Source organism: Leucoraja erinacea, chromosome 22 (assembly GCF_028641065.1).
Source record: "Leucoraja erinacea ecotype New England chromosome 22, Leri_hhj_1, whole genome shotgun sequence".
NCBI classification, from domain to species: domain Eukaryota; kingdom Metazoa; phylum Chordata; class Chondrichthyes; order Rajiformes; family Rajidae; genus Leucoraja; species Leucoraja erinaceus.
Window position 1 is genome coordinate 28,373,619 of NC_073398.1, and position 28,000 is coordinate 28,401,618.

At 46.6% G+C, this 28,000-nt stretch overlaps 1 protein-coding gene across 9 annotated transcripts; it reads left to right on the forward strand.

The window, feature by feature from the left end:
• Positions 1-660: 660 nt before the first annotated feature.
• Positions 661-27,992, forward strand: LOC129707889 (protein NLRC3-like). 9 transcript variants are annotated; one of them, XM_055653317.1, is made up of 12 exons: positions 786-804; positions 2,703-2,813; positions 4,920-5,378; positions 6,521-6,654; positions 10,900-10,957; positions 11,657-12,004; positions 13,996-14,145; positions 18,870-18,899; positions 20,570-22,274; positions 24,178-24,264; positions 24,360-24,527; positions 25,539-27,992. In XM_055653317.1, the coding sequence occupies exons 4-12, from the start codon at positions 6,637-6,639 to the stop codon at positions 25,921-25,923; spliced, it is 2,949 nt and encodes a 982-aa protein (XP_055509292.1). In that variant the 5' UTR covers positions 786-804; positions 2,703-2,813; positions 4,920-5,378; positions 6,521-6,636; the 3' UTR covers positions 25,924-27,992. The 9 variants fall into 9 exon arrangements, with proteins under 9 accessions (XP_055509293.1, XP_055509292.1, XP_055509288.1 ...); XM_055653313.1 differs by lacking the exon at positions 786-804 and adding an exon at positions 1,537-1,858; XM_055653322.1 differs by lacking the exon at positions 786-804 and adding an exon at positions 1,537-1,858 and having other exon boundaries at positions 6,561-6,654.
• The last annotated feature ends 8 nt before the right edge of the window (positions 27,993-28,000 follow it).

Below are 28,000 nucleotides of genomic sequence, written 5' to 3' on the forward strand. Positions count from 1 at the left end.
TATACCTAAAAAAGGATGGTGGCAGTAGAATCATTCAGACCTTACAAGTCTCAACCCTTTTGTACAGTATAAACATTTCAAAATGGAGACATTTACTTATGCTTTGCAGTTAAATTCAACAAGAGATCTCTCTGTCTCCATCACAGGGGACAGACTACGGACTAACGTCCACTACAAACAATTAGGTTAATTAGCCTTTGCAAATCACCCTTCGTGTAGAGAGTTGACGAGGAAGTGGAATAACATTGATCTGGCTTGAATAGGCGGTTAGTGGGATAAAGGGCCTGTTTCAATCAAATAGTTGTACCATAAACTTTCTGCACTTGCAGAGTTAATGAAAACAAGTATCCAATGTTCTTGTTTGATAATTTATTTAATTCTTCTATTTGGCTGAAGATGGTGCCTGACCCGGGACGTCGGCTTCACATGTTCTCCAGAAATAGTGTCTGACCCGCTGGGTTACTGAAGCACTTTATGCCTCTTTTTTGTAAAGTAGTTCCTTGTGGCAACAATTTATCTACATGTAGTTGGGGATCCTTACATATGGGCATTGAAGCCCGTCTGTTCCTCAATACTTACCATTTACTGTGTATGGCCTTATCAGTCCTCCTAAAACATAAGACATATCCCCTAACATGGTGAATGCGGATGTGAAACGTCCACATCCTCACGTCGGGCACACTGGTCTCGACGGGGCCCTAACTGAAACTGCCCGGACACAATGAACTCTACCGTAATGTGACCGGGTTAACAACTAAGTACACCGTTTTCAGGGCATGGTGCGGCGTGTGACCCAAGTACCCGGTAAAATGCTACCTCAGCCGTTGCAGAAATTATCCATGAGTTCTATTTTCTTAAATGTGAAAGAGGGTGGATCCGCAGAACTGCTTCCGTGTTGCCATTGCGCACACAAAATTAGCTATTTATTTATTTTGTACAGCGTTCTGCTGTAAACGAAAAAGTGTTTAACTTTGTGGAGGTGGCCGAGTTATTTATTTTTCAGGGGGTTTTAGTGTCCGAAAAAAACAAGGGGAGAGGCTCAATTCGATTAAAATAACGTGTGTATTTAGATCATCGTGGATAAAAGCTGATAGCTCACTGTGTTGGAAGGAACTGCAGATGCTAATTTAAATCGAAGATAAGACACAAAATGCTGCAGTAACTCAGCGGGACAGACAGCATCTCTGGAGAGAAGGAGTGGGTGACCTGACGGTCTGAAGAAGGGTCTCGACCCGAAACGTCTCCCGTTCCTTCTATCCAGAAATGCTACCTGTCCCACTGAGTTACTCCGGCATTTTGTGCCTCACTGTTGGTCCCGCCTTCACATTCACCGCCTCGACGTTTCAAGTTCAAGGGCGGGGAGGGTTGGCGAGAAATAGGAGCGGGGCACAAAGGGGGGGGATACGTCCATAGGCTCCAAGAGTTGTACGGGGCGGGCACAAGGGTTGACGAGGAAGAGATGACGGTGCGGGAAGGGAAGGGCGCAACAGATTTTATCGCGCTTCAGCCTGGTGTTCAGTAACGTGTGTTGTTTACCAGAGTATATGTTTCTCAGCAGAGTGATGCAAGAGGTGGAGACCAAAGACGGACGGGACCAATAGGATACGTCCATAGGCTCCACATCTAGCTTATAATGTCTCTGTGTGCTTGTGTTTGAAAACAAATTCATTGAAACGCAAAGAACTACACACTGTGGCTGACGAAACAGACTCAAAGTGCCGGAGAAACTCGGCGAGTCGGGCGATAACTCTGGAGAACGTGGATGAGTGACTTTTTCAGTCAGGACTCTTCTTCAGGCGGATTGAAATGGGGGTAAAAGAAAGCAGGGAGCGAGGAGACGCTGGACGCAGTGTGGCAGGTGATGGGGAGACTCTGGCGATGGGGGTTTTTTTTTAAGCGTGGTAGAAAAGGAGGGCTATGGGGTAGGAGGGAGGCGGTGGTTTATAGGGGTTACCTAAAATTGGAGATTTAAATGCGCATACAACTGGGTTGCAAGTTATCCAAGCAGAATGTGAGGTGTTGTCCCTTCAGTTTGTATGTGGCCTCGCTCTGGCAATGGTGGAGGTCTAGGAAAGAAAGGTCAGTGTGGGAATGGGAAGAGGTGAGGGGGAGGGAGGGGTTAAAATCAAAGATCTTAGAGCGAGGGTTAAAATGGTGAGACACCGGGAGATCCAGTAGGCCTTTGCTGTCCAAGCGCAAGTGTTCGGCAAAATGGTCATCGATTCTGGGCTTGCTCTTGGCAATATGCAGGAGGCCACGTTAGGAACACCAGATGCAGATGACGAGGTTAGAGAAGGCGTACGTGAACCACTGTCTTACTTGGAAGCACTGCTGGGTGCCTGGATGGAGACGAGGTTGGATCGCCTGTGAATGTAGGTGCAAATACCTGGGAATGGAGTGGATTGGGAGCGAAGGGATGAGTGAAGCATGAGTGAAGGAGATGCGAAGGAAGCGGATCTGTGGAAGGCAAAAAGAAGTGGAGATGGGAAGATGTGAGTGATGGGATCATGTTGAAGGTGATGGAAATGTCGGAGAAAGACGTGTTGGATGCAGAGACTGGTGGGGTGGTTGTGAAAATCAGGGGAACTATCCTCGTGTTGGATTGCAAGAGTTTTAGGGAAGAGGGGTGGAAAAATAGTCTCTGATAACTCTCTGCCCCCAAATTCTATCTCTCCCCATTTCTTGATCTGTCTTCATAACAGGGGACAGACTATCGACTGACATATAGGGAGGTTTCACGGCAGTCGGGTCACGACCCATGACCCGTACAGTTGCTACGCTACTCCAAATGGATTACACGCGATGTACTGCAGGTAGGCACTTACCATTGTTTCCAGCGTAGCGGGCCCGTTAAAACCCGCTGAAATTGTCAATTTTAGCGCTGTAAATAATTATGTTAATCGGGATAAGCGTGAGAGACATTTAGCCTACTTCAGAATTCCAAAAGTGAGGCGAAATGACGGTAGATAGAAACAAGAGCTGAAGGAACAACAACAGCCTGAGTGCTTGGCGAACATTGGCCGTTTGCTCACTGCATTTCATCAACGGTAAGGCATTATTTGTGTTTTTTCTTGATCCCTTTGGCATCTAAAAAGTTTCAGAAGTGATAAATCTGGCTGTAATTTTTTTTAATCGCCCATGGTTCTCGTGGGTTTTTACATACAAAATGAAAACGCATCTGAAGAAAAATTTACAGCCAGATTTATCACTTCTGAGAATTTTTAGATACCAAAGGAATCAAGGAAAAACACAAATGATGCCTTACTTGATGAAATGCAGTGAGCAAACGCGATAATTCCCAATATTTTCAATGTTTACCAAGCACTTTAGCTGCTGTTGTCCCTTCAGTTCTCGCTTCTCTTTACCTTCATTTCACTTCACGTTTGGAATTCTGAAGTTGGGTGCATGTCTCTCACACTTACCCCGACTCCCACAATTTTTTTCAGCGCAAAAATTCAACATTTTGGCGGTTTTTAACAGGTAGGAAAGTACTCGTTTCTAGCATTAATAACATATACCGGAAGTGACGGATGTCTTCCAGTTGGATTTAGCGGATCCGTGCGTCGTGCCCTATGACCCTTGCACCTTTCGTGCAACCTCCCTATTACAATAAGGTTAATGGGGCTCTGTATATTACCCTTCTTGTGTAGGGAGTGGATGAGGAAATGTGACGAGTTAGAACTGGTGTGCAATGGGCGATTAATGGTCAGCATGGAGTTGCGACAAAGTACTTGGTGCCGTTTTTTGTTTTCAACGAATCAATCAAATAATTTGGATGATGGATTTGATGGCAGTGGCCATGTTTATGGATGATACAAAGATATGTGGAGGAGTAGGCAGTATTGAAGCAAGGCGTTTGCAGAATGACTTAAGACAGGTTGGAAGAGCGGAAAAAAAGGGGCAGATGGAATACAGTGTAGCAAAGTGTGCGGACACGCACTTTGGTAGTAGGAATGAAGGTGTAGATTACTTTCTAAATGGGGATTCAGCAATTTGACGTTTAAATGGACTTGGAAGTGCTGGTGCACGATTCCTAAAGGGTTAATTTGCACGTTAAGTTGTTAGTAAAGGAAGGCAAATGCAATGTTAGCATTTATTTGGAGAGAACTGGAATATAAAAACAAGAATGGTAATGCTGAGGGTTTATAAGGCACTGCTCATACCGCATTTGGAATATTGTGAGCGGTTTTGGGCCTCGTATTGGCAGAGGGATGTGCTGGCATTGGAGAGGGTCCAGAGGAGGTTTACGAGAATGATCTTGGGGATGAATGGGTTAATATGTGATGAGCGATTGACGACCCTGGGCCTGTATTTGCTTGAGTTTATAAGGATGAGGGAGGGGCCTAATTGAAACGTACTGAATAGCGAAAAGCAAAGATATGCCTGCATAGAATGGATGTGGACAGGATATTTCCACTAATGGGGGAGTCTGGAACCAGACCTTAGAATAAAAATAAATATCTTTAGTCAGAGGGTGGTGAATCTGGAATTCATTGTTACAGACGACTATGGAGGCTGTCATTGGGTATTTTAAAGCAGAAATTGGCATAAGGGTGTCAACGGTTACAGGGAGAAGGTTGGCGAATGGAATTGAAAGTGATAGATTAGCCAGCATTGAGTGGCGAAGTAGACTCGATGAGCCAAATGGTCTAATTCTGCTCCTATAATTTATAAACTTACGAACTTCTAAATGGTTGTACGGCAACCTTTCTACCCTTGCAAAGCGAATGAAAACTAGTATCCAACGTGCTTGCTGGACAATTTTTCTAGTTATTCGACTTGAAGAAGGGTCCTGACCAGAGTGTGGTCTTTCCACATTCTCCAGAGATGCTGTCTGAGCCGCGGAATTACTCCAGCACTTTGTGTCACAACGTTTACAGTTCCTTGTGTCTATAATGTATCTACTTGTGTTGTTACAGTTGGGGATCCTTTATATTGGAAATGGCAAAGTCCACGTTTATGGCTACACACCTGGCTCGATTGTGCTCCACGGAAACTGCCCGAACAGTGAACTGTCTCAATGAGACCGAGTTAAGAACTTAGTGCACCATTGTCGGGGCAAGGTGCAGCGTGTGATCCGAGTGCCCGGAAAAAGGCTGCCTCGACCGTTGCAGAAATTGTCTATGAGACGCATTTTATGAAATTTGGCGGATCAGGACTTTTGAAACTCGTCCAAGAAAAACAAGTGGGCGTGTCGCATATTTGGCGCTGTGTGCAAAGATCCTATAGCTGTTTGTTTCCTGGTTTCCTTTATTAACTTTGCACCACGTCCCGCTGCGAAAATGAATCCTGTAGAGATGACCGCGATTTTTCAATATGAGGGTTTTAGTGTCCTGACAACCCAAAAGGAGAGGGGACAAATGCAACCCGAATAATGAGTGAGTGTGTTTCGGTTGACGTGGCATGAAACTGGTAGTTCGCTGCAAAGATCTATAAAATCTTTGGTTCGCTATTGGTTTCATATTCACGGCTCGAACATTCAAGGTTCAAGGGCGAGGAGGGTGAGCGGTGACGGATCAAAGGGGGGAGCGGGGCGAGGGGACGAGGGGCAAGGGTTTGGGGAGGAAGAGTTGCGCGGGACGGGCGGCAATGGGCAGGGAGGGAAAGGGGACGGGACAGCGGGGACTGTGCATGGAGAGGGGGTGGTACATGGGGAGAAGGACAGAGGGGAGGATGAGGAGCGAGTGGGGAAAGAGGGACGCGATGAAACTATATAGTAATATGCAACAGATTCCACAGACTGGTGTTTAGCGAGGCCGTGTTGTTTACCAGAACACTTTACAAACTGCGCGACCCGATGAGTTGCTCCGGAAGTTTGTGTATTTTGCTTTGTAAAAACAGCATCTGCAGTTCCTTGTGTCAACAACTGTGCTGCTGCCGTTGGGTGATTGTGAAATGTGACCTCTAGATCCCTTTGTTTCTCAGTATTGGCTGTACCACCATTTACAGCATAGGGCATTGTCTGATACGTCCTCACAAAACTTATCAACTAATATGGCGAATACAAATAAACATGTTTAATCCTCTCTTGCGACCTCGGGCTCCACACACGGTTGAGTCCTGCTCTTCCCCGCAACTTTCTATAGGCGGGGCAGCAAAATGTCTGACTGTAAACAAGTTGTTTTCTGTCCGGACACAATAAACTTTACCGCAATGAGAGCGAGTTAACGACTTAGTACAGTGTTCGGGGATTGGTACAGCGTGTGTGACCCAATGATCCGCACTATGATCCGCCGACCACTGCATACATTTGTATACGAGTCGCATTTTATAAAAAAAGTTTGAGTGTTAGGCCGTTTGAAACTTGTCAGACAAGAAAAGCAAGAAAAGACAAGGAACTGCAGATGCCAGAGAAAGATACACGTAGTTTTGGAGTAACTCAGCGGGTCATGCAGCATTTCTGGAGAACATGGATAAACGAATCTTAAGAAGGGTCCCGAAACAAAACGTCGACCATCTATGTTCTCCAGAGAAGCTGCCTGACCCCAGCCTTTTGTTCATTTATAACACTAATAAACAGGTGGAGTCGTTGAGGGTCTTTCGGTTTCGTTTCCGCACAGCCCCCTGCCGGGAATGACGGATGTGGCCGAACTGAAGACGGTACCAGGCTCCGGACAACCCAAAGGGAGAGGATAAATGCGATCCAAATACTTTGTGAGTTTGTGTTTGGATAGTTCGCTGTTGGGTTCACCTTCGCATTCGCGCCCCGAACATTTCAAGTTCAAGGGCGAGGGAGGGCGGAGGGGGTAAAGCAAGAGAGGGACGTGGACGTGAGTGGGGGGGGGGGGGGGGGGAGGGAAGTAAAGGAGGTGAGCGGTGGGGGAGGGAGGGGGAAACCCGGCCGGGGGGGGGGGGGGGGGGGGGGGGGGGGGGGTGAAATAAGGGCTCAGGGAAGTGAATAATAGTCGCAATGAAATGAAACAATCTGGTCGACACAGCGATAGAGTTGCTGCCTCACAGCGCCGGAGACCCTAAAAATAAAATAGAAGGCAAAGGATCCCACCGCGGACCAGCCTGGTGTACAGTGAGGTGTCACACAAAATGCTGGGGTTACTCAGCGGGACAGGTAGCATCTCTGGGGAGAAGGAATGGGTGACATTTGTGGTCGAGACACTTCTTCAGATTGAGAGTCAGGGGAGAGAGAGAGACTAGAGATATGTAGAGTAAAGTGTGAAATGCTAAATGCATTTCGTTGTCTCTGTACTGTACACTGACAATGACAATTAAAATTGAATCTGAATCTGAATCTGAAAGCAACTTCCTTGAGGCGTGTTGTTTACCAGAACCCATTTATATTTCTCGGAAATGTTACTCAATTGGTTAGAGGTGGAGCTAATGGGCTGGACCAATAAGATACCAACCACCTCCTTCCCTCCCCCTCCCCCCCCCCCCCCCCCCCCCCCCCCCTCTGAGCCAAAGATCTTATAGCGGAGCAACATGGGTTACTCTCACGCAAACGTGAGGTCCGCTCATGGGCGGATTCATGGGTGATTATGATTTGTAGCAACCAGCCCCCGCCATCTTGTTCCGCCCAAAGATTGGATCCGCAGCGGGGGAGGGGAGAGTGGGGGGGGGGGGCAGCAGGGAGAGGGGGCATAGGAGGGGGGAGACATTGTAGTGTGGGGGCAGGCGAGAGAATGCCGGGGGGGTAAGGCCTAGTGTGTGTGAAGTTGCAGGGAGGTTTACAATGTTTCTTATTTACAATATTTCTTATTTAATGTCCCTTGTCTAGTCTGAAATAAAGTTCATCATTGAATCAGAAGAAATATAATTATGTGTGTTATATGATATATATTTATATAATTTTCATGTATGTATGTTTATAAACATTTTATTCTTTAACAAGAATTAACAGAATTATGAACTAACAGATTATGAATCTAACCCTTTCTCACACACAAAAAGTCCCCCCCCTGTCAATTACCCTGCGAGTCGGGTCGGTTCCGGTTTGCTACAAAATCAACTCAAACACTGCTTGTGAGCCATTTAAAAAATAAATGATTTAAAAAAAATTCAAAAAGACAATTACCAGAGTCAAATTTTATTCTTGACAAGAAGTTTGAACTGGCAGATTTATGAATCTAACCGACACAAACTGTTGCCCCGCAACATTGATTACACTGTGAGTCGGGTCGGGTCAGGTAGGCTCAGGTTACTAAAATGGGCGGCGAAAAATGCCCAAGATCCTCCTCCATAGCGTACTACACGTCAGCCCATTGCATTTAGCAGGAGTAGCCTATCTTGCTCCGCTATAAGATCTTTGGCCGGGAGAGGGAGTGTGTAGGGGATTATAGGACTCATTTTAGCAACCAGTCCCCGGATCTTGTTCTGCCATTTTGCTTCTGGCCAGTGTGGGGCCCGGGGATAAAGCCTAGTGTGTGTGAAGTTGCGGGGAGGTTTACAATGTTTCTTATTTAATGTCCCTTGTCTAGTCTGAAATAAAGTTCATCATTGGATCAGAAGAAATATAATTGTGTGTGTTATATGATTGTATACATTTATATCACATTCATGTAGGTGTGTTTATAAACATTTTATTCTTTAACAAGAATTAACAGAATTATGAATCTAACCCTATATCACGCACAAAAACTTCCCCCGCAATGCCAATTACCCTGCGAGTCGGGTCGGTTCAGGTTACAAGAAAATCAACTCAAACACTGCTTGTGAGCCATTTAAAAAGAAATGATTTAAAATATATTAAAAAAGACAATTACCAGTCAAATTTTATTCTTGACAAGAAGTATGAACTGACAGAATGATGAATCTAACCCTATATCACACACACAAACTGTTAATTGATTACACTGCGAGTCGGGTCAGGTAGGCTCCGGTTACTAAAATGGGCGGGGAAAAATGCCCAGGATCCCCTCCGTAGCGTACTACATGTCAGCCCATTGTATTTAGCAGGAGTAGCCTATCTTGCTCCGCTATAAGATCTTTGCTCTGAGCGACAGTGAGCAAGTGACGGCTCTGTGTGCTTGTGTTTCAAGATCAAGTCGTTGAGACACAAGGAACTGCAGATACTGATTTACAAAAAAAGAGAAAGAGTGATCTTGCATTAATGATCTTGACACAAAGATAGATACTTGATTAGTACGGGTGTCAAGGGTTATGGGGAGAAGGCAGGAGATTGAGGTTCAAAGGGAGAGATAGATCAGCCATGGTGGAGTAGACTTAATAGGCAGATTGGCCTAATCACATGACCTTATGATGGAGTAATTTAGCAGATTGAGCGCATCTCTGGAGAACATGGGTTAGTCTGAAGAAGGATCCCAACCTGAAATGTCACCAATGCTGCCTGACCCACTGAGTTACTCTAATACACCAGAATTATAGTCATATGGTGTGCAAATGGGCCCAACCTGCCCATGTCCCAACATGTCCCATCTAGATTAGTCTAACTTGCCTGCGTTTGTTTGGCCCATATCCATCTAAACCTGTCCTATCCACATACCAGTCTAATTGCTCCTTAAACATTGCTATAATCCTTGCCTCTACCATCTCCTCCAGCTGTTTGTTGCATACACCCAGCACCCCTTGCCTGAAAATGTTATCCCTCAGATTCCTATAAAATCTTTTCCCCTTCACCTTAAAACTATACCCTTTGATTTGCGATTTCCCCCACCCTGGGCTAGAAACTCTGTGTGTCCACCTGATGTATTCCTCTCATGATTTTATACACCTCTATAAGATCACTCCTCGTCATCCTGCTCTCCAGGTAATTGAGTCCCTGACTGCTCAATCTCTCCCAACAGCTCAGATTCTCGAGTCCTGGCCACATTCTTGTAAATCTTCTCTGCACCCTTTCCAACTAAACATATTTTCTATAACACGGTGCCCAGGACTGAATGCAATCCTCTAAATGTGGTCTCACTGACATCTTGTATAATTGCAATATGATCTCCCAGGTTCTATACTCAATACTCTGACTGATGAAGGCCAATTTTCCAAAAGCCTTTTTGATCACATTGATGCTACTTTCAAGGAATGATGTACCTGCACATAGATCCCTCTGCTCTACAGCAATTCACAGAGCCCGACCATTCATCCTGTAGGTCTTACCTGTATTAAACTTTCCAAAATACAACAACTGAATTTTTTTCTGTATTAAATTCCATCAACCATTTCTGAGCCCACCAGGCCAACAGATCAAGATCCTGCTGCAATTATTGACAACCATCTTCACTATCTGCAATACCACCCACTTTTGTATCATCTGCAAATGTGTTAATCTTGCCATGTACACAGTGGCAGACTGGCCAGGGTGTCAGCTTGCCCGATGGCAAGTGGGCCCCTGATGAAGTGGGCCCCCTATATCAAGTGGGCCCCCTTTGTCTCCTGACAACCAATATTTTTAGACCCAGTCCGCCACTGCATGTATATACTCGTGCAAATCATTGAAATAGGTACCAAATAGTAATGGGTCCAGCACCGAACCCTGAAGCACACTACTAGTCACAGACCTCCAGTCCAAGAAGCAGCCTTCCACCATCACCCTCTGCTCCTTCCAAGAAGCTAATTTTCTATCCATTCAATTATCTCTCCATGGATCCAATGTGATTTAACCTTCCAGAGCAGCCTACCATGTGGTATTGGCTCATGCAAGTCATTGAGTATTGACATGCACTGAAGCACATGAGATCATCGGTCTTAGGATCACAATCCACAGGTCAAGGGTCCAGTGTTAGCCCAGCCGTGTCAACAGCAGTGCCCTCTGACAATAAAGGTCAACCCTGTGACCCTGGAGGATGTGGACCATTTATTATTTATTTGGAGCCGTCTTCTGATGAAATTTTGTATCAACTTGGTTTGTTATCCATCGCTCCCGAGGCACTGTTCCTGAAGATTTGGAGAAGATGCTTAAAAAAATAACTTGTTCTATTTTTAATCTTCAAGGCAATGGATTGTACGTTGAGAAAGATGCTGTTGTCATTGCTGCTGTTCCCTAGCTTGGGTGAGTGTTCATCTGAATGGAGAGATTGTGTACATTTGTCATCCACTAACTGGCTGCTTCTCACAAGTTATGAATCTGATCTTAGAGGCAATTAAGTTTTCTGTTTCATTCATTGCCTAATTTAAGATTGAAGAGTAAACCCTTTGCTCAACAATATAACAAAGATGCTCACACAATTTTTCTTTCATTGCTTATTTGCCTATTGAGGTGACATTATTCTCCTGCTTTTACCTTAATTTCAATCCTTTTTCCCTTCATTTCATTTTGTAACTAAAGTAATATCTTGTAAAGTGTGATAGAGTCAGTCGATGTGGAAACATGTCAGTGGATTGGATTTGTGGCATGCTGATATCTATAGCATACCACAGCCAGAGAGCAGTGCTGAACTACTATCTACCTCTTTGGTGACTCTCAGACTTTCCTTGTTCGGACTTTGCTGGCTTTACCTTGCACTAAACATTATTCCCTTGTCCAGCACTGTAATACACTGTAAATAAACTGTACACTGCCTGGCTCAATTGTTATCATGTATTGTCTTTCTATTGACTGGATAGCACGTAACAAAAGTATTTCACTGTGCCTCGGTGCATGTGTCAATAAACTAAACAACTCTGTTGGAGCACAGGAAGTTTGGAGGTAGATGACTCCAACTTTATCTGCAAGTTAACGCATGCATTTTCATTTCCTCTATTTTCCCAGCTGAAGGATCTTTCTCTCGATCCTTTGGGATGTTGAATAGAGACATCCTGTTGCCCTGCGCCTTCCATGCTTCATCTAATTTCAATCTGAAAAATCTCATCATCACATGGCAGCGGACAGGCAGTCTCGCCGTGGTTTACAGTTTCTATTCTGGAACAATCCATCCGGAGCATCAGGACAAAGCATTCCTGGACCGCACTCAACTATTTCTCTCCGAATTCACCAAAGGGAATGCGAGCCTGAAATTGGAAAGAATGTTGTTATCTGATGTGGGAAACTACAGTTGTTTTGTAACTGTAGATGATGGAATGCCACACATTGAGAACGTGGTGGAACTAAAATTAAATGGTGAGTGCATCTTGTGACAGATAGATCGATGTTTTGTTGTGTACATTTCATAGAATTGTAAAGCACAGAAAGGGAATCTTTTGGCCGTCTCATACCAATGCTATTCTCTGCAAATCCCATTTGTCTGCATTAGACCAGTGTCTTTCCCATCCAAGTACCTTTCCAAATGTCTTTCAAACATTGTCATAGTATCACTTTCTACTACTTCCTCTGGAAGCTCATCCCAGATATTGTCATCCTGTGTGAAAACATTCTCATCAGATCTCTTTTAAAAGTCTCTCCTCTCACCTTGAACCTGGTCTTTGTCTCGACCCGCAATCTTATCTGTCCATTTCCCTCCGTGGATGTCGAGTTTCTCCTGCATTTTTGTATTTTGATCAAGATTCCAGCACCTGTCACAACTTGCATCCCCATTAAACCTGTGCCTTCTAGTTCTGGCTCCCTGCGGAAAAAGACTCTGACTATATCCCATTGATATCCAATTTAAACTGGTAGAGGCAGAATCCCCGGTTGTCTGGCATTCCAGTGAGTGAAAAACCAGCCTTTCCATTTTCTCATTATAATTACAGTCCACTATTCTGGGCGACATGTGCTGAATATCTTGTGAATGCTTTTACAATAACACTTCCTGTAACGTGACAACTGGAACGGCACTCAGTATTCCAAATGCAGTGTAAGCAGTGTTTAGTACAGCTCCAACATGATGTTCCAACTCTTGCAGTCATTGCCCTGGCCTATGAAAGCAAAGGGACCATCCGATTTGTGTTTTGCTATCTCTGGTGATAGGATTGGAAGTGCAAGTGAATAAGTGCCTCATCTAGGAAGTCTGTATCCCTGGACAGTGGGAAGGGAAGAGATGAAAAAGCAGGTTTTGCAACTTCTGCGATTGCATGAGAGAGTTTCCCAATCTTGGGAGCGATTGATAATACAGAAGACCGGACCAGGGCAATAGATATAATGTAAAACAGTGCAGCACAGGAACAGGATATTCGGCCTGCAAGGTCCACGCCAAACATGATGTCAGGTTAAAATAACTGCCCTCTGCCTGCACTCAAACTTTCTTCAAAATGCTGAAAAGGGAGGAGAGGAAAGTAGTCTGAAGAAGGGTCTCGACCCGAAACGTCACCCATTCATTCTCTCCAGAGATGCTGCCTGTCCTGCTGAGTTACTCCGGCATTTTGTGTCTACCTTCGATTTAAACCAGCATCTGCAGTTCTTTCCTGCACAGAGGAAAATACATGTTTGGTGGTCAAGTCTTGTTGGAGCTGCTGGAATTGGCAAAGATGATCCATTGAACAGAGAGACAACTGGGTCCAGGGAACTCTGTTGTGTAGGAAGGAACTGCAGATGCTGGTTTACACCAATGATCGACACAAAAAGCTGGAGCAACTCAGTAGGTCGGGCAGCATCTCTGGAGAAAAGGAATAGGTGATGTTTCAGATCGAGACCTTTCTGTTCAGACTGCAATATCAATTTGTCGCTCGCCAATCCCTGAACTGACGACAGAGATCCAGAAGGAGAAGGGGAGTGTCAGATGCTCTAAATTGGAAGCAAAAATGGAAGGTATTTGAGTTGTGCCTGAGTGCAGGAAGCAGCACTGATATAATCGTCAACGTACTAGAAGATGAGTTGAGGGGTGTGCCAGAGTTGCCCCAAAACAGTGATAGCTTCCTATATCCCACAAAAAGACCGGCATAGCTTAGCCCATGTGAACTGCACTGTTGATCTGGAGACTATGGTCATGGTCCATTTGTGACAGGTTTGTATCGTGTGAGCACTTGTTGCTTATAAAAAGTTGTATTCAAAATAGAAGACTTACACTACTATTACACTTGCAATAAAAAAGGGTCCATCAGATTTTTACAATTCTGTTCCCAAATGCAAATTATAAAATTATTTACATTATAATATATCTTGATTTGAAAATGTGGTTTAGCTCAATTCTTAATTGAACACTAACCATTTGTTTTTTTGTGTTCTGAACATCGTAGATATATCGGAGAATAATACATCCGGTGGCACCGATCCAGCTTCAGAAAGGAAAAAGCTTGTACTCGTACTTCCAGCGCTACTCATTTTAATTGCAGTTGGAATTTTGCATTGGCAAATGAAAAACAAGAAGAAACCAGATATTGAAGAGAGTGAGTAAAATGTTTAGGATTTTGGCCATTAATCACACAAACTGAATACCTATTCGAGAATGTGTTCAGAACACTGCATTGGGAATGGATTTCTAGGCACTTTCAGCCATAGTGTGGCGGCTCCTAAGGGTCGTCCCATTATACTGCCGAACCCCTCGGCACAGGAGTGGTGCAGTCCGGAGGCGGTCCTTAGCCGGAGGGTATAAAAGGCAGGGTTTGGGTGCCATCTTTGCCTGGTTTCGTCTTCCCCTGAACCGGGAGGAAATAAAGTATAGTGCTTCTCAAACTGCGGACTACTTGTCTCATTTGAGACCCACGCACTACATTGGTGACCCCCGACGCTCCATTGGCATCATGATGGAGACCGAACAAAGCCCTACCTCCTCACACGCCAGCCCGACCCTATCTCTGGACGCGGTCTCCGTGAAACTGCCCAGCTTCTGGACCACACGGCCGCTCATCTGGTTCCAGCAGGCGGAGGCCCAGTTCAACCTGCGGGGCATCACGGTCGATGCCACCCGCTTCTATTACCTGGTGGGGGCCCTCGACCAGGATGCGGTGGAAGAAGTATCGGACTTCCTCGCAGCCCCCCCGGACAATGATAAATATCTCGGCCTGAAACAGCTCCTGCTCCAAATTTACGGACTAAGTAGGATGGAGCGGGCAGGTAGGATCCTGCATATGGGGGGCCTGGGCGACCGGCGGCCATCTACCCTCCTAAAGGAAATGGTGGCGTTATTAGACGGGCACACGCCGTGCCTGTTGTTTGAGTACACTTACCTGCATCTGCTGCCGGCCTACATTCGATTGCAGCTCACCGACGCCTCGTTTGCTGATCTTCGGGCCCTCGGGAGGCGCGCCGACGCCATGTGGTTGGCGCGCCCTGATGACGTCAGCGCGCTGGGCGTCAGCAGAGACGAGGTCGCGCTCAGGTCGACGCGCCCGGATGACGTCAACGCGCTGGACGTCGGCAGGCACGCCGGTGACGTCAACGCGCTGGCCGTCGGCAGGCACACCGATGACGTCAGCCCAGCAGCTCCCGATTTCCTCCGGTGGGGCGGGGGAGCTGTGGAAGGAGTGACAGCTCCAGCCCGACGGCCCGCTCGATTACCCCCAGCGGCAGTGAGGGGTACTGCACCTGCAGTCCAGCGCCAGCAAGCTGCAGGCACCACCAGCAGGAGCAGGCAAGCTCCAAATAACACAAACAGAAGGTGCTGGTGCTATTTCCATCAGCGCTGGGGTGCTGCAGCACGACAATGCCGCCAGCCGTGCACGTTTCCGGGAAACGCCTGGGCCGGCTGCCAATAGTCCCCGCGGTGGCCGGCCAAATTCACCGCCTTTTCGCTTGGGATCGGCGCTCCGGGACTCGTGGATACAGGTGCGGAGCTCAGCGTCCTGCCCCCTTCGCTGGCCGACATTCGTTCCGGTAAGCGGGGGCCCGTCCTCACCGCGCCGAACGGCAGCCCCATCCGCACATATGGACTGCGCATGGTTCCCATCGTGCTCGGCTCCTGCCATTTTTCATGGAACTTTACCGTTGCCGACGTCTCCCAACCATTGCTCGGGGCCGATTTTCTCCGGACGCATTCCCTCATGGTGGACGTCGGGCGTCAGCGTTTGGTCAACGCCACTACAATGGAGCCGATCACGTTGCGCTTGGGTCAACCGGTGGGACGGCCACTGGCGTCCGTGGACTCCCGATACGCACAAATCTTGGCTGCGTTCCCGGACATTCTCACTCCGCAGTTTCATTCGGCAACCCCCAGCCACGGAGTTGTACATTATATCCCGACTACCGGCCCACCCCTCCATGCACGAGCACGTCGACTGCCACCAGATAAACTGCGTCTGGCACGGCGGGAATTCCGCACGATGGAGGCCTTGGGGATCGTCCGCCCTTCGAGCAGCCCTTGGGCGTCCCCACTCCACATGGTCCCTAAGTCAAGTGGGGGCTGGCGACCTTGTGGGGATTACCGACGGCTGAACGCTGCAACAACAGCGGATCGATACCCCGTACCCCACATCCAGGACTTCACGGCCCATTTGGCTGGGGCCACATTTTTTTCGAAAGTGGATCTGATGCGGGGTTATAACCAGATCCCGGTTCACCCGGATGACGTACCCAAGACGGCTATCATCACGCCATTCGGGCTTTACGAGTTTACTCGGATGCCGTTCGGCCTCAAGAACGCTGCACAGGCCTTTCAGCGCCTCATGGACGGGGTTTGTCGTGACCTCGAATTCGTATTCGTGTACCTGGACGACATCCTGGTGGCCAGCCGCTCGCAGCAGGAACACTGCGCTCACCTTCGACAGCTCTGTCAGCGGCTCAGCGAGCATGGTTTGGCCATCAACCTGGACAAGTGCCGTTTTGGGGTCAACGAAATTGACTTTCTCGGCCACCGCGTGACTGCGCAGGGCGCGGTTCCCCTACCTGACAGGGTTGACGCCGTCCGTCGGTTTCCCCGCCCACGCACGGTGCGTGGCCTGCAGGAATTTGTCGGCATGGTGGCATTCTACCATCGTTTCGTGCCATCCGCGGCCCACATCATGCGGCCCCTGTATCAACTTCTGGCGGGTGGGCAGCAGAAGAGCGTTGAGTGGACCCACGAGGCGGAGGCAGCTTTCGACGGCGCGAAGGAGGCCCTTGCTCGGGCCGTGCTGCTGGTGCACCCGCGGGAAGATGCCCCGACTGCTCTCACTGTGGATGCCTCGGAGTCGGCAGTTGGTGCTGTACTGGAGCAGCTGACGGGCGGAGTTTGGCGGCCTCTGGCCTTCTTCAGTCGGCACCTCAACCGCGCGCAGACCAAGTACAGTGCGTTCGATCGTGAGCTCCTGGCTCTGTACCTGGCTGTGCGCCATTTTCGTTACTTCCTGGAGGGCCGCCCGTTCACCGCCTACACCGACCATAAGCCGCTCACTTTCGCCCTGCAGAAGGTTTCCGACCCCTGGTCCGCACGTCAGCAGCGGCAGTTGGCTTACATCTCCGAGTACACCACAGCCATCCGCTACGTCAAGGGGAAAGAGAACCGGGTGGCCGACGCATTGTCCCGCCCTGCTATAAATGCCGTGTTCGAGGTGGCGCCCGGATTGGACTATTCTGCTCTGGCGGCGGCACAGCTCACGGACGACGAGGTACCCACCTACCGGACTGCCATCTCCGGACTCCGTCTTGAGGATGTCCCTCTCGGTCCTGGGGGTATGACAATCCTGTGCGATGTGTCGTCCGGTCAGCCGCGCCCCATCGTCCCTGCCACCTGGCGCCGGAGAGTGTTCGAGGTCATCCACGGACTGGCTCACCCATCAATCCGGGCGACAACGGCACTGGTGGCAGCTCGCTTCATGTGGCACGGTCTGCGCAAGCAAGTTGCCCATTGGGCTCGCACCTGCATCCCGTGCCAGACAGCAAAGATCCAGCGCCATGTCCGCGCACCTCTCCAGGAGTTCGGTCTACCTCACCGGCGGTTCGACCATCTCCACGTGGACATTGTGGGGCCCCTTCCACCGTCCCGGGGCATCACCCACCTTTTGACCATGGTGGACCGCTTCACGCGGTGGCCGGAGGCCATTCCGTTGGCTGACACCTCATCGGCTACGTGTGCTCGTGCGTTGTCCGCGCACTGGATTGCTCGCTTCGGGGTGCCGGCGCACATCTCCTCCGACCGGGGGCCACAGTTCACCTCCGAGCTGTGGTCAGCCATGGCTCGCTTGCTGGGGGTGCAGCTGCACCACACCACGGCTGACCACCCCCGCAGGCTAACGGTCTGGTGGAGAGGTTCCACCGGCAGCTGAAGGCGGCATTGAAGGCACGGCTCACCGGCCCGGACTGGATGGACGAGTTGCCGTGGGTCATGCTGGGCATCCGGACCGCTCCCAAAGAGGACTTGGCCTCATCATCGGCGGAGCTGGTTTACGGGTCGACACTCACAGTGCCCGGGGAGTTCGTGCCGTCGGCGCCGGAGCAGCAGGAAACGCCCTCCTCCACCCTTCAACGCCTTCGTGAGCGAGTTGGCAGGCTCGCACCCGTCCCGACATCCCGCCATGGGTCATTTCGCCCACACGTGCCAATGGCCCTCACGGACTGCCCATACGTCTTCCTGCGCCGTGATGCCCACCGGACGCCACTTCAGAGGCCGTACGAGGGCCCGTTCCGGGTGCTGGAACACGGGCAGTCGACTTTTGTCCTGGACATGGGGGGCCGGCCGGAGGCCGTGTCGATTGCCCGTTTAAAGCCGGCGCACCTGGACATTGACCAGCCGGTGCTGGTTGCTCAACCTCGGCCCCGAGGGCGTCCCCCCTCACGACTCCCTCCACCTGTCACTCCACCTGTCCCTCCACCTACCTACGCCCCCGCAAGCCCCGGGATCTGCTGTCTTCCGCACGCGGGCCGGCCGGGTCGTGCGCCCGCCGGTGCGTTTTGTGCCTCTGGTTCTGGGGGGGGGTCCTGTGGCGGCTCCTAAGGGTCGTCCCATTATACTGCCGAACCCCTCGGCACAGGAGTGGTGCAGTCCGGAGGCGGTCCTTAGCCGGAGGGTATAAAAGGCAGGGTTTGGGTGCCATCTTTGCCTGGTTTCGTCTTCCCCTGAACCGGGAGGAAATAAAGTATAGTGCTTCTCAAACTGCGGACTACTTGTCTCATTTGAGACCCACGCACTACAATAGTGTATATGACATCCTTTGAGAGGAACATGTTCTAACATGTGGTTTATTCTATTTCTTTTTAGTGATTCATTTACTGGAAGACAATATAAAAGGTAAAGAACCAACCTCCGTTGAGATTTTCTTAAGTTATGCAGACTTACCTACGTAGAGCTGGCCGGCTTCGGGGCGTGGAGAGCGGCGGTGGCACGTTGATGCGACCCGGCTCCGGTGGATGGTAACACCAGGAGCTCGCGGATCCCCGGTGGGAGACTGCTTTGCGGGGCACCGGCAGCGGTGACTTCTCCAGCCCGAATTGCGGCCTTAATTTGCCCTACAACGCCCGGCGCGGCCTTAATTTGCCGCGGACTAGCGTCCGCCGGGGGCTTTGACCTCGACTTCGGGAGGGAAATGGAGTGCAGGGGAGAGACAAGAACTTTGCCTTCCATCATAGTGAGGAGGAGAGCCACTGTGATGGATGTTTATGTGAATAGTGTTGGTGTGTGTTTTGGTTCTTTTATTGTATTGTATGGCTGCAGAAACTACATTTCGTTTGAACCTCATGTGAGGTTCAAATGACAAATAAAGGTATTGTATATTGTATATAGTTTCTGCCCACAATAGTAGAAGTGGTCTCCTTGTCCACTACTGGAATCTGCCATGGAATTAATCTTCAGAAGGGTGTGAAATAATTGTTTTTAGAATGTGGTCGTTGAATGAATAAAATAATTGAATATGAATTTTGAAAGAAAGAACATACAAAATATATATAAAATCCAGACCTGTTTGAGCAAAGTATCTTAACAAGAAATTAATTTTATTCTTTTCAGGAAGCCCATCCAGTCTCACAGCTCATTCAGCAGCTTGACCTTTTAAGCCACATCAGGCTAGAATGGCAGATAACTGAAATTATTGATGCAGATGGAATTTGACGGCAGTCTTGTCACTTCCTCATCACCTTTACTGAGATTGTTTGAATCTTCAATTCCACAGCTGCTGTGGTGGGATTTAGGCTGATGTCACTTGATCAATGGTCCAAGCCTGTAGATATTAATCACTATGCCAGCATACTCCACTGCTTGCCCTACTCCTCTCTGTACAGCCTCATAGTGAACCTTGACACCATTGGTTCAATCAGTGTCCCTCACCCCTTGGTCTGGTGTAATCATACAGTGACCAACGTAGAGTCCCACCAGTATGTCCTGAATGGTACCGTAGTGTTGGGTGCAAGGATAGTCCCTTGTTTCTCACTCCGTTTTGCTGCCCTCCAAATCATGGATCCATTCTACAATGGAGTTGCATGCTGGAAGATTATAATCTAGCCATTGAGTATTATTTGGCAGGAGCATCGTCATTCTGCATCATCCCCAAGCACCCAGGAATCCAAGGTTCACCTTCAAACTGTATCAGATTTTATTATGTGAAATATTTTCATAATGTGGATATTTTGAACTGTGTAACAAAGTGCCAACCAAAAGCTGGTGTAGATGATGAATGGAAAATCTGCAAGATTTTAATACCTGTGTCAGCAGGGCATACTGACCAACAGTTGGCAAATGGAATAGTATAGGTGGTTACTTGATGTTTGGCATGGACAAGGTGGGCTGAAGGGGCTGTTTCTGTGCTGCATAACTCTGACAACTTAAACCTGAAGCGATGTGGGAATTCTTAAAGGGGATCAGCAACTTGATGGATATCTGATGCTCACAGTTCTCACATTTTGTTAATCCATGATAATAAAATACTTGCTCGTTCTGAGAAATGTGTTTTTTTTTCTTTTCTTCAGATGCCATTCTGAATTATAAAGAGTACATCTTGAAAGATAAAATGCATTTATGTTGTTCATTAACACAACGGCGATTCGAAAACTATCCGCTTGCCAGAACCATCAATATTACCAACCCGAAGGAACAAGACCTAGATGGTGATCTTATCAGGAGCGATGACTCAAATATTGCACAAGAAGTACAAATTTCACAACTGCTGTCATTGCTTCGGGAAGAAAACTTCTCAAAGCGAGTCCTGCTGGTAGGTGATGCAGGAGTAGGGAAGAGTTGGACTGTTGTCAGCATGGAGCAAGAGTGGGCATCTCAACCAACCCACCCCTTGAGGTGCGTCTTTGTTCTCAGATTCCGTGACTTGAATGAGGTTAAAGGAAAGACATCTCTCCGGGATCTGCTGAAGAAGCATTGCACACCTTTGTCATCAGTCCTAACAGAACTCCTCTCGAACCCTCAAGATGTGTTGATCATTTTGGACGGGCTGGATGAATTCGCCCATCAGTTGCAATGGAATCCATCAGGTTGTGATTTCAACCTGGATAGTGAGGCTGAAGTAGGTGTTCTTGTTTCCAAACTAATATCCAAGAACCTCCTTCGAGAAGCCCAGGTGTTGGTTACCTCCCGGTGGAATACCAAGCAGATAGAATTTAACAAGAAGTACTTTGATCAGCTTTTTGTTATCTCTGGCTTTACCAATGATCAGCTGAAAAGATATTGCGAGGTGTTTTGTGGAGAGAAGCAAAAGGCGGAAGAAATGTTTCAACGCATTACAGAGAATGCAACCATCAAATGTCTGGCTTCCAATCCCCTCAACAGCTTCATTCTGTGCAATATTTTGGACAAGTGTACCAGCTCTCAAGCAAATGTACCAGTGACAAATAGCAAAGTGTTTACATTGTTGCTGTACAGTCTGTGTAACTGCAGCACGAGTAAAGAAACAGACGCTGAGAATAAGAGTGAAGAGGAGAAGCAATTGTTTAAAGACACCATCCTGAAACTGGGAGAACTATCCTTCAACTCTCTGCTATCAGGGAAACTTAAAATAAATGTGACTGATCTGAAGACCTATGGAATAGATCCAGACATCCTTTCAAAATATCTCTCAAATCTTGTGCTGGACTGTAAATGCCAAGGAGTCTTTGAGTTCCACCATGCAGTGCTGAAGGAACAATTTGCAGCTTTGTATTGTGCTACTTTACTCAACAATGAAGCTGAAGAGTTGGTCAAGTGTCTGGATCTGTGGTGCTTTGGGAAAATGCCACTAAATCAAATGAGCCAATTTTATTTGCAATCTTTTCAACCTGACCACACAGAGAAACTGTACAATTTTCTGAGGTTTCTCACTGGCTTCTTAACCGCAGGAAGAGATGGCAAGTTGTGGAACTATACAACTCCTCTCCCTCCTTCTACAGCCATAGCTCTCACAACATGGTTCAAAAACAGCTTTCAGCGAGACATTAAGAAGGCAGAATTGCTGAATTTGATGCACTGTCTCTTTGAACTGAATGATGCCACTGTAACGGCAGAAGTATCTCCTTGCATCCGAGATGTGGGTTTTCACAACGTTTCTCTGAGCCCGCTCGATCTGCGTGCTTTGTGCTACTGTCTCAATCATTCCACCGTGGAGGAGATGGATTTGAGGCACTGTAGCATTGGTGATAAAGGAATAAAGCAGCTCCAAGAAATACTAGTCAAGTGCAGAACTCTTTTGTGAGTAATGATTTTCAAAAGAATATTAAGCTCCAGTTGCACTAATCTACCTTCTTGCATGCACAATGTTTGTTGACATGTTTTATACTTTTGTCACATTTTATGCCCTACATGTCCTGATTTATTCTAGCCCAGCTAATATTTGTGCCTGAAAGTTGTAATGAAATATATACAAATGGAGATACTACTCTTCAAGACTAGAATGGAAACAATGTGTGCAATTATCTCCCTCAACTACATTGTTCTATGGTAACCCCACCCTCCTCCAATGTTGCCCTGTGGAGCTGCGATGAATCACAGAGCTGCATTGTAATAACCACAAGGGCAGAGATTTAATTCTATGCATTCATTCTAGTTGTTGCTCTTATGAACACACTTGCATTGATCACTATAAAAAGACTTGGGGGCGGTTTGCTTTATCTGCAAATACACCTGTTGGGGGTTTGACCTTTCTGTAAATCTTGCCCCACCCCATTTCCAACGCAGCAGTGTCAATGGACAGGTATTCATAAATCTAGAGGAACAGCATCTCCTATCTCACCTGGGTGGTCTACAACCTAATGGTATGAACATCAAATTCATGTAACCCCTCTGTCTATTTGTTGTCTCATGATACACCTAGATTATCTGTATGTCACTGTATGTCATGTTGTTACTTGTGGGTGGAGCACCTAGGCTAATTCCTTGTATGTGAATACTTGGCCAATAAACTTACTAACTTACTTACTTGTCTCATATGCCCCTTCTTTTCAAACCCAACCCCTCTTTCAGTTTCTGTAATCACCCTACCCCATCCCAAATGATTCCATCTGTGTATCACTTGCACATTACACCCACTTGATTTCCCAATTCCCTCCACTGTTCCCCTTTTGCCCACTATCCCACCCTAATGTGGTTCCACTCACCATTATCCTTTCTTATCAGATTCTATAATCTACCCATGTACCCATGTACCCATTATCACCTCCTCAGCTTCAGGTTCATCTCAGCATTCCTCATCTGGGCCCACCTATTACTTAAGGACACAAAGTGCTGGGGCAACTCAGCGGGTCAGGCATCATCTTTGGAGAACACGGATCACTGACGTTTCAGTTCGGGACCCCACTACAGACTGATCATTAGTTTGAAGAAGAATCCTGATATGAAACATAATCTATTACGTTCTCCAGAGATGCTGCCTGGCCTGCTGAGTTACTACAGCATTTTGTGTTCTTTTGTGTAAATCGGCATCTACAGTTCCTTGTTTCCTCTTTTACTGTACCACTCTACTGCTTTTTTTTAAATTGCTGCTTTTTTCCCTTTTTCCTTCCGCCCACAATATCTAAAAGAATATGTGATTCTGTTCCATTCTGTTTGTAGTTTGTTTGTTTGTTTGTCTTTTTGCACAAAGTCCGCGAGCATTGCCACTTTCCATTTCACTGCACATCTCGTATGTGTATGTGACGAATAAACTTGACTTGACTTGACTTTATGCTCTAAATCCTCGACCGCAAACATCGACTGTCTGTCTGCCGCCACCGATGCTGCTTAACCCGCTGAGTTCCTCCACTAGTTCGTTTTTGCTCCAGATTCCTGCGTTTGCTGTCTCTTGTATATCCAAATATCCAAACATTGATTATTATCAACAAGGTTGAATTGATTTTGTGTATTAGAAAGTGCTCAAGCAGAAACAAAGGATCTCTTAAACTATGTAATTACCTGAAGTCATTTTAAGCCCCATTTGCACTATCGTTCAAAAATCATTGCCCAGACACATGTGTTAGACCAAGGTTAGACTCTGCTCTCCCAGCAGTGCCACAATTGTTTATTTTGCAGCTACCTTTGCAGGCAGCAGTTTGTGAGGATTGTGTTCTGTCCCCAGGCACTCGGGTCTCTAATTGTTTTCAACGTCTTGTGTTTCCAGGGTAAGCTCCAACAAACTGACTGTAAAGTCAGCAAAGAGTTTGAATGCCGTCCTTGAAGACCCAAAGTGCAGGATTGAGACATTATCGTGAGATTTTTCATCACATAAATCCTCTTGTAAAATTCTCCAAGTTTCTATAGAGCTTCTAATCGCTGACATTTGCCATTTGGTTCCGTTTTCAGGTGTGGTACAAACTCTTTTGGTTCGGCGGGGGCTCAGATTCTGTGGAAAGCTCTGGCACGAAACAGAAGTCTCAAAATCCTTCGCCTGTATGACAATGGGATCACAGTTGAAGGCACAGAGAACATGACTCAGTACCTGACATGCAACAAAACTCTCCAGAAACTCTTGTAAGTAGCTGGTAGATGTGAGAACATAAGCAGTATATTTGGTAAATGCTCACATTGGTTTGTGTGCAATTATTTTGGCGTTGGTGAGTTTGAGATGTGTTATGTAAATGTGAACATGTAGAAACAAGGTGCGGCAGATGATAGTTTACCCGGGAAAGACACAAAAAGCTGGAGTTATGCAGCGGGTCGGGCAGCATTCCTGGTGAACATGGAAAGGTGACGTTTTGGGACAAGACCATTTGCTTAGACTGATTAGTCTGAAGAAGTGCCCCGACCCACAGGTTTGATGAATCTGATTGATCAGTTTGATCTGATTGATCAATTCAGACTGATTAAACTGAAGAACGGTCCCAACTAGTAACATTATATATCCATGTTCTCCAGGGATGCTGACTGACCAGCTGAGTTACTCCAACATTTTGTGTCTTTCCTTGTATAAATGTGGCTTTTTTTTCCTTTCCCAGTCTCCATGGGACCCCCTACCACACAAGGAACACTGCTGTTCCAGGCATGACCGTATGTTTTTGTTTCAGTGTGGAGGAGCGGCAGGAAAGGAGCAATGATTGAGAGAGCATTCTAACTCAAGACTGTGGCTGAATCACCATTAGCAATTGCACTAAGATTAGCTGGCAAAGATTACGCCTTTCGGAAGGAACTGGGCACATTCTTAATTGAGTAATAAATAAAAGAAACGAGTTGTGGGTTTGGAAATAGTTTAGATCAGTAAAAGGAAATTAGGATATAAGGGAACTTGTGTTCAAATTTTCAAATAGAAATAATAATATTTGAAGAAGAAACATTTGCATGGATAAGAGAAAGAGTAGAAATAGTGAGCAAGTACAAAGCTCCCTATATGTCTGCACAGTCATGATGCTGAATGGCCACTTCCTCATTGTAGAATTTGATGATTATTAAGATACCGTGAATGAGATGGTTGGAATTTAATTTTCTAATTCCTGATTTAAATACGATTGAAGCATTCACTAATTTTCATTGCCTTGTTGCTTTCAGTTTATGTGTAAACAAACTTGATGACCTTGAACAGAAAAACATTCAACAAATCGAAAAGCTGTGTCACGGGCTAAAGATCATCACTAAAATCAGAGACGATGAAGAGCTCTTACTCCGAGTTGAAAGTCAGGTTCAAATGCTTCCCTCCCTTGAGCAGAGTTACAGCACAGAGTGGATGTGCAAACTATTGAAATCCATTCTGAAAGACTTGGGAGATGAGAGTACCATACCTGATGTAGACACCCGGGTAAGGATACGAAAGATAAAAGCAAATATTAACAAATATCTTCAGAAGAACAAAGACACCGTGATTGATGTTCCAGACACGGAGAATGTGTTGCAGCTCCATACCCCTGCACCACTTCTTCTGAAACAACTTCCTTAATCGTTTCTTTTCTACGTCACGGTGGTGCAGCAGTAGAATTGTTGCCTTACAGCGAATGTATCGCCAGAGACTCGGGTTTGAACCCGACTACGGGTTACATAGACATAGAAACATAGAAATTAGATGCAGGAGTAGGCCATTCAGCCCTTCGAGCCTGCACCGCCATTCAATATGATCATGGCTGATCATCCAACTCAGTATCCCTTACCTGCCTTCTCTCCATACCCTCTGATCCCCTTAGCCACAAGGGCCACATCTAACTCCCTCTTAAATATAGCCAATGAACTGGCCTCGACTACCCTCTGTGGCAGAGAGTTCCAGAGATTCACCGCTCTCTGTGTGAAAAAAGTTCTTCGCATCTCGGTTTTAAAGGATTTCCCCCTTATTCTTAAGCTGTGACCCCTTGTCCTGGACTTCCCCAACATTGGGAACAATCTTCCTGCATCTAGCCTGTCCAACCCCTTAAGAATTTTGTAAGTTTCTATAAGATCCCCTCTCAATCTTCTAAATTCTAGAGAGTATAAACCAAGTCTATCCAGTCTTTCTTCCTAAGACAGTCCTGACATCCCAGGAATCAGTCTGGTGAACCTTCTCTGCACTCCCTCTATGGCAATAATGTCCTTCCTCAGATTTGGAGACCAAAACTGTACGCAATACTCCAGGTGTGGTCTCACCAAGACCCTGTACAACTGCAGTAGAACCTCCCTGCTCCTATACTCAAATCCTTTTGCTATGAAAGCTAACATGCCATTCACTTTCTTCACTGCCTGCTGCACCTGCATGCCTAGTTTCAATGACTGGTGTACCATGACACCCAAGTCTCGCTGCATCTCCCCTTTTCCTAATTGGCCACCATTTAGATGAAAGATTATTACTAATGCATCCACTATTTCTGGAGCTACTTCCTTAAGTACTCTGGGATGCAGCCTATCTGGCCCTGGGGATTTATCGGCCTTTAATCCATTCAATTTACCCAACACTGTTTCCCGAATAACCTGGATTTCCGGCAGATTATTTATGTCTTCCTTAGTGAAGACGGAACCAAAGTAGTTATTCAATTGGTCTGCCATATCCTTGTTCCCCATGATCAACTCACCTGTTTTGACTGCAAGGGACCTACATTTGTTTTAACTAATCTCTTTCTTTTCACATATCTATAAAAACTTTTGCAGTCAGTTCCCTGCCAGTTTTCTTTCATAATCTATTTTTCCTTTCCTAATTAATCCCTTTGTCCTCCTCTGCTGGTCTCTGAATTTCTCCCAGTCCTCTGGTATGCTGCTTTTTCTGGCTAATTTGTACGCATCATCCTTCGCTTTGATACTATCCCTGATTTCCCTTGTTATCCACGGATGCACTACCTTACCTGATTTATTCTTTTGCCAAACTGGGATGAACATTTTTTGTAGTTCATCCATGCAGTCTTTAAATGTCTTCCATTGCATATCCACCTTCAACCCTTTTAGAATTAATTGCCAGTCAATCTTGGCCAATTCATGTCTCATACCATCAAAGTGACCTTTCTTTAAGTTCAGAACCATTGTTTCTGAATTAACAATGTCACTCTCCATCCTAATGAAGAACTCAACCATATTATGGTCACTCTTGCCTAAGGGGGCACGTACAACAAGACTGCTAACTAACCCTTCCTCATTACTCAATACCCAGTCTAAAATAGCCTGCTCTCTCGTTGGTTCCTCTACAGGTTGATTAGATAACTATCCCGCATACATTCCAAGAAATCCTGTCTATCCTGAGGGTTCTGTCTATATGGAGTTTGTACGTTCTCCCCGTGACCTGCATGGGGTTTCGTCGAGATCTTTGGTTTCCTCCGACGGTCCGAAGATGTACAGGTTTCTAGGTTAATTGGTTTGGTAAATGTTTTTTAAAAAATCAAAGCTCTTCGAAGGAACGCTCTTCGAAGGAAAAATTAAAATACTGGCAGAATTATTTCTGCTAGTATTTTTCAAATAAAGAGGTCCATAAAGTGGGCAAATAACATAATATAAGATATTGGGTTGTCAGCACGCAATATCCAACATTTTCATATATTTTATATTTCATATATCCAACATCCATG

What these genes read in the sequence shown, in the direction of transcription:
- LOC129707889 (XM_055653318.1), top strand. An exon ending in GCTGCTGTTCCCTAGCTTGG is followed by an intron (nt 10,958 to 11,656) that starts GTGAGTGTTCAT and finishes CTATTTTCCCAG; the next exon opens with CTGAAGGATCTTTCTCTCGA. An exon ending in GAAACCAGATATTGAAGAGA is followed by an intron (nt 14,146 to 18,869) that starts GTGAGTAAAATG and finishes ATTTCTTTTTAG; the next exon opens with TGATTCATTTACTGGAAGAC.